Genomic DNA, 7,183 nt, shown 5'->3' on the forward strand with positions numbered 1-7,183 from the left:
CATTTTGTCAAACAGAGCCTCCCACCGTGAGGGCCAACATCATGGCGCCTTATGCCAGGAGACAAGTTGGCACACTGACTAAGGCCTACAGACTTCAAGCGCCTTTCCTGCTGTCCCTCAGCCTGCATCACTGTGTAGAATGTTCCATAACCTTCTGTCTGTTCGACACCACTAAGACCCAATGCAGACCCAAGCATGAGCAAGAGCTTGATCACTTTGGTTAAACCACATTTTGGACTTGCTGCTAACCACCCCTACTTGACCTTCGATTTAATATGAAGACAGTAACATCAGACTCTAAGGGATATTAGAGCTGACAAAATGCCACAGGATTCATTGACCATAAAGTGGTCCTAAATAGGATGGCTTTTTTATTTTTGGAAGCACTAGGTTTCTTTCACCCAAAATATTACTATCAGTAACTGAAAGCCATTCAGGACCAGTTCACATGATCTTGTTTATGTATAATTCTCATGGGCACCTTTTAGCTGTCCGTTGTTAATGGCAACTTCATCAATTTCATTCAAGTATACCGCTGAGACTAAAAAGTTCAGTAAATAATTACAGACTATACCTGGATACAAAATTAGTTTAGGAAATTACTTTAGGGGTTATTATTAACTTAGCAATTTTTTCATGATAATAAAGTGGAATAAGAACAATTGAGTGATTTCTTGACATTGTCTAGATATCAGATATATATTAGAAATTCCATATATTAGAATTTCTAGATTCCAGATATCCAGATTCCAGCTATCAGAATTTCAGTGCTATCTGCTCTGGATGAATCTTCCATCTTTGAGTGCAGGCTCACCCTAAGTGAGACTAGCTGTGGCAGCTTTCAAGCACATGCTGGCATATGATTTAACTAACTGCCCTTTCCTTGATCACACCTGCTCCCCTGAAGCCTTCTCCCACTCGGGCCAGAAGGCTTGGTGCCGTGAGGGCCTCACGTGGTGGTGGTTGACAAGCAAGGACAGTTAGTTTTCAGGCGATGTCAGGGCAGGAACATTCTCCTAGGGAGTCCCTTATTCATAGGCTACTGGCAGACAGACAAACACTCAGTGACAGCCATTTATGGCCAACTAGTGAACGCCATCTGTCAGACACAGTGGGAGGATATTAGGGCACGCAGAACTGCAGAGACTCATGCACCTCTTAGACACTGTGGTTCAAGTAAAAGGCTCAAACCAAATGCAGACTTGAATCCTGTAGATCAACTTGCATGATAAGGATCTGTTTTTCACTTGTGCAGAGTTTGTAATTTGCTTATTCATCTGGTTTGCAGTTGCACCAACATTTGTCCAGATGAGCAACAGGAAGCTAACTTGCAATTTAGGACCCTGTAACAAAAACTCTTGGTCCCTAGAGTAGAATGGCAGCAATGACAGAGTTTTATTTGACTAAACTCTAAAGGCAGCCCCAGTTCCCATAACTCTAATGATACCTCAGACCCTATGAAATTAGATTATGCACAGATCATTCAGCAGCTTCCTGATAAACTGTAAACCTTTTACAACCTACCAGGCCAAAGCAAATTGAAGAACAATTTAAGGTCCAAACCTGACCAGTGTGGTAGAGAAAGAAGGAAGTGGGAACACTTACTGCATTAACAGCACAATTAGCATGCAAATGAGCGACAACACTAATGGCTGTTGCAAAATGCTCTTATGATGGAAATATGCTTTCTGTTTTGGCTGTACGGTACAAACATTTGTCTATGAAATCAGCTGATGACAGGCCTCAGGCATTCCCCCTGGGAAGGCCGCAAAATGGATCCTGCACCTGCCGCCTAATTCAGGCCGGGATGTGGACAACTGTATAACTGGCAGAGCATAATGAACTGCATTCATCCTGTCAGAGGAGTCAATAACTTATCCCGCAACTGCTTTTGTTCTAATCATGGCTCGCGGGTTTCTCCGGTGTGCCCTCGTGCCCTTATTCAAGCAAAATTTATTTTCAATTGCAGCCCCCGGTGTTGCCTATCACAAGTTGAGTTCTGACGAGGTTCTCTTTAGCTCCAGGCTGGGGGCATTGTTAGCACCCATGGCCTTTGTAGGGGACTTCTGAGTGGCTGGACAGCAATACAGCCTTTCTCTATGTGTAAAATCTCAAGTGCTTCCAGTAACAGGTGTGTCCACTGACAAGGAGTGGTCATTTGTCATGTTTGAAAAGAAGGGGCTCCACTTATCAGAGCTGTCTTTTCGGCTCTGGCTGCAAGGAAATTATCCAGTAGTACAAGTGCCCCGCCCCCCCCCCAACATACCCAGTGTTTAGGGTTGGCAATCTGCTCCACTATATATCAGTGGACTTATATGCTTCATTTAACCTTCTTACTGCCTGAGCTAAAGGCACAGCTGAAAGTGAACTTACCACCAAAGAAGACTTTTACATATCTGAATATTCTTTTCGCTGACACCTCAAACAATAATTCACACAAGAGTTCATTCTGAGGGCATAATATTAAGCCGCTTAATTAACACTGCATAGTTCTTGATTTCTCATAGTTGAGTCTGATTTCTCTCATTATCAGATACTCATAAAACATCTGACATCGGTCTCAAGATAACATTATGATGAAAATTGTAATTCCTGATGATTTCCACAACATTCCTGACGAAAATTAAATTAATATTAATATTAATATTAAAACGATGGCAAAAAACATGATAATCGCATACTCATTAAGGCTAACTATGTGAGATACTTTGTAAGGAATTTAACGTTTACTAAAGTGAGAGTTAAACAAATATTAAAATAAAGAATCTTGTCACAGTGTCGTTCGCGCGCGATAGACAAAAATGGTTAATGAAGCTCCAGCAGGGAAGGATTTTATTTACCACCAAACGGTAATTAAAAGAAACAAAGGGAGCGAAAAGCATGAAGTGAAAAACACAAAGAGCCATTTAATATACCTGCAAGCAACAATTTAGTTTTTCAGCCTCACGCTTTTATGTTTGCAGTTTTGAAAGACGAAATCTCAATTCACACTAACTGCACACTTAAACGACGACACACATCTCACCTCTAACAACGGGTGATTAGATCATTTGTGTATATATATCCCTTAACAAAAAGATCATATAATTAAGCTATTTTTTTCATCCACCTAAAACTAACAGGAAGAAGAGAATGGACGCAAAATTTTAACGACGCTAAAATATCATATGCAGGATATACAAGAGAGTGACATAAGGACACAGTTCACTGCTGCCCTTGGAAAATATATTTATGGCTTGTTACTCTGAGAAATACAAATCAACATCGATAATGTGATATATTCTAGTTTAACGGAAATTATAAATATATTTTAGCATTGTAAGCAAGCAAATTGCCCCTTAATTTTTTGCACTGGCAAAGAAATCTCAGACTTCTTGTTCCATCTGTCTGTCCTGTCTAGTTCCTTAAAACAGAGAATGTAAAGATAGCGCCCTATTCAGGCTCTCAACATCTTCCAGTTACTAGAATAAAAAGAACTTGAGCTTCTAAACGAAAAAGTTACAAAGGGATTTTAATCCATTGCCTCATTTACATGTCTCAAGAATTGGACTCTGAATGTATAATCTCCTGCATTTAGGATCCTGTAATCTGTACGATCTCTCTGATGTTTTCTTCCTCCATTCCCATATGAACAATTAACTTGTAATCTCCACAAACATACATTCAGCTGCTCACTATCTGATCAGCGGTGAGCGCGTGAAAGGACCCAAGAGACTAACTAACGGGCTTTGTCTTTCAAATATCCCATTGCAGTTTTATGTTTGAAGTCCATCTTTCCTTATGACCCATTCACTACAACATTCGAGTACAACATTCAACTCAACATTTTAACTGGTGCTTTACACAGTATTCCGTTGTGTCACCAAATGTAGTCCTAACATTATACTGTTATACTTTTTTCTCAGTAATTAAAATAGCCCATGGTGTCATGATGTTGATGCTGAAGGGGATAAAGACGAAGATGGTGATGATGCTGATAATAATAATAATAATAATAATAATAATAATAATAATAATAATAATAATAATAATAATAATTATTATTATTATTATTATTATTATTATTATTATTATTATTATTATTATTATTATTATTATGAAGAAGAAGAAGAAGAAGAAGAAGAAGAAGAAGAAGAAGAAGAAGAAGAAGAAGAATGTAGGTTTCGTTACTATTATTAGAATGAGTAGGCCTACTTTTTAGGTTCACTTGTTTAAACATCGTTTTGCTGTACCGAGGCTTTAGATTCCGTTTGCTGAACATATAATCTGTGAAATTTCTCCCAGAATAGAGGCAACATTTAATTTTTTGTTTTTATCCAGAACTAAGGTGGAACATGTGCGTGAGATTAAAAAAAGAATACAGGCCTACGGTTATAGAGTTTCGGATGTTGGATAACTTTATTTACAATTTCGCTGTATCATTATTACATCATATCAACATATTCTTGCTAGTGTTATAGTTGGCATGCCTATAATTAAGGCATTTCTTCATTTGGTGCACTTCGTTTGTGGACGTCGAATGTGGACGTCGCCTGTATACCCAATGCCAAATCAATGCTAATTTGTTTTATGATAAGGACGTTCTGTGAATCTGATTGTCTTTTGAAGATATTCAAAAAAGACAATTGTTATTATTTACTATAATAAGGTTTATTATCAAATCTAATTACCTTATTACTAAACCTTTATTTAATGTATACATTCAGTTTAAATATTTCGGTAGTTCTAGGCTTATCTTTAAGTTTTATGTTGCAGTCTAACACCTTATTCACTGGTATGCTGGTAAGCGATAATTTGTTAATCGAGACGAACTAAAGTTCAGCTGCTAAAAGTGAAAGATATAAAGGCCCGGTTATTGGGAATTATTTGAGTTACAATAAGTTTGACAATTAACTACTCCCCAAAAGCAAATAAAGTTGCATCGGTGCAAATCACAATCACAGAACAATTTATTTTTTACTCTAATTGTTTTATTGAAATTTCATCCAGGATCACTGCTCAATAATAAATATCTCATTTACCATCAAGAATGTACAAAAATAAAGACGGCGGTAGTCTCTGGAAAAAGAAAACATTTTCCGTAAAAGAAGCATGGTTAGAAATTGCTTCAGCCAGATGTCATGCTCAAGAACCTCCATTAAAGACACGAATGCATACAGAATAACGTCACATAGAATTCAGCTATTTTCATACTTCAATGAAATTCAGTAAATGAAATCATCGAAAACATATATCACGTTTTCAAACTAAATACACAGTCGACAAATTTTAAAGTGAAATCCTTGTTACAAGGAACGCATGGCATTCTTCATTTGACACCCTTTTCGAAAAGATACAGAACGCATGCAACGCCCCCCCCCCCCCCCCCCCCCCCCCCCCACCCACCCACGATCAACAAGTATATCCTTGTTGCGCTCGCTTCAAACACGTGACATTCTGCCTAACGTTAAACAATAGAACATTTTCCGGCGAATGCGCATAGTCTTCTGCCCTCAAATTATTTACATGGGGATAAGTATAAGATACGCATATGTCAAATAACCATAAAGTAGTTACCTTTCAATGCTTTTGTCATTTGACGAGATCCTTGTTACAAGGAGGGAATTCTGATATCGTAAGGGAAAAAAACAAACAAATAATTGGACAAAGATATCATGCAAGTTACTTTTTTGAGTCCAGCCCATAAACAATTTACACGATGACACTTGTCACCATAGTCCTGTGAGTTCACGATTACTTCATCACTTCCTTGTTCTCGGAGGAAAGTCTCGTCAATCCCGTTGAAGTAATGGGAACATGCGGTGGAGGAGGCACCTGGCAGATTGTGCATGGGCACGGCAACCCTGCCCAGTGCTGAAAACCACTGCCGATTTGGAGTGGAGGCGTAGGGGCGGTTTTCATTAAGGAGTGAGGCGCCCTGATGGAGGTAAGTCCAGGTAGAGTTGTGGATAACGTAGAGGGCGTGGACGACGACAGCGCGCCCCCGAGCAGCGGATGCACCTGGTGCGTAGGACTCGCCGAGTGCGCACTGGTGTGGTTGACCGTTCCGCAGTGAAAAGCAGAGTGATGTCCGCCGTAAATCTCTCCCACCAGCCTCTTCATCTCGTCAAGGGAGCTCGTCAGCATTAGAATGTAGTTTCTCGCCAGAAGAAGAGTGGCGATCTTTGACAGCTTCCTCACAGACGGGCCGTGTGCGTATGGCATAACTTCGCGGAGACCGTCCATTGCCAGGTTCAAGTCATGCATCCGCTTTCGTTCTCTGCCGTTGATTTTCAACCGCAGCTGTTGGATTTCTTCCTCGGTGACTTGCTTCTTGAGTTTGTATTTGCTACCGATGGGTGTCTTCTCCCCGCTCCTAGAGAGGTGCTCGCTCGTCATCTTCTGGTTGAGCTCGTTCTGTGTGGAGGACACGGAATTGACTCGTCCGTCTGGTAGATGGTTTCGGAGGTACATCCCATCCATATCTGGCGAGGAAGCTCTGCTTGAGCTGGAGTCTGAATCCATTTTTATCACTTCGGTTGGGTAGGAGGTTGTCTCTTACTCTGCCTCTGATTCTAAGTCACTCCTGCTTGATCACCTGATTATTTTCCTCGAAGCAGCCTCTCCTTTTTTCTATCAGTAAGTTTTACTATCAGCCGAAACAGGGACCGTGTCGCCCGTCTTATTTTGTTCCGGGGTTGCACATCCTGATATGTGGCGAAGTATCACAGGATACCGTATTTATAGCGCTGACTGAGAGAAGCCAAACAAAAGGAGCCCCCTATTCATAATGGTCTTGTTAGGATGACGTCCCCATTATCCAGGGCGGTGTGCTTTGACTGTCCCATTGACCAAAGGAGCATCTATTCATATTCATTGTAGTGCCACCATGGGGGAACACTTCAGTCTTGATCCTCTGAAACCACGGCAACTTGAAAATGCTACTCAACACTTTAAAAATAATACTGGGTCAGTTTTGTCAACTCACTTCACAATGCTTCTTGTGTTATGAAGGCTCCGACAAACTGATAAATACAAATCTTTCCGATCAATATTTCCCCCCTATTTTTGTATTTTTCATACCTGATAATTTGTGAAATTAATTTAGCATTAAAAGTATTAAATTATTAAATAATAATTACACTCTTATTATGTGTAGACACAATGGTCTAAATTTAGTTAACGTCTTCTTTTATTTTAGCGT

General features: G+C 39.8%; 1 protein-coding gene across 1 annotated transcript; it reads right to left on the reverse strand.

Moving 5' to 3' along the window:
* Positions 1–5,421: 5,421 nt before the first annotated feature.
* On the reverse strand, positions 5,422–6,700 carry olig3 (oligodendrocyte transcription factor 3). The gene has a single exon (XM_027023646.2). It carries the CDS (start codon positions 6,502–6,504, stop codon positions 5,734–5,736), a length of 771 nt encoding a protein of 256 aa, XP_026879447.1. The 5' UTR covers positions 6,505–6,700; the 3' UTR covers positions 5,422–5,733.
* Positions 6,701–7,183: the final 483 nt, after the last annotated feature.

This window comes from Electrophorus electricus, chromosome 11, assembly GCF_013358815.1.
Source record: "Electrophorus electricus isolate fEleEle1 chromosome 11, fEleEle1.pri, whole genome shotgun sequence".
NCBI lineage: Eukaryota > Metazoa > Chordata > Actinopteri > Gymnotiformes > Gymnotidae > Electrophorus > Electrophorus electricus.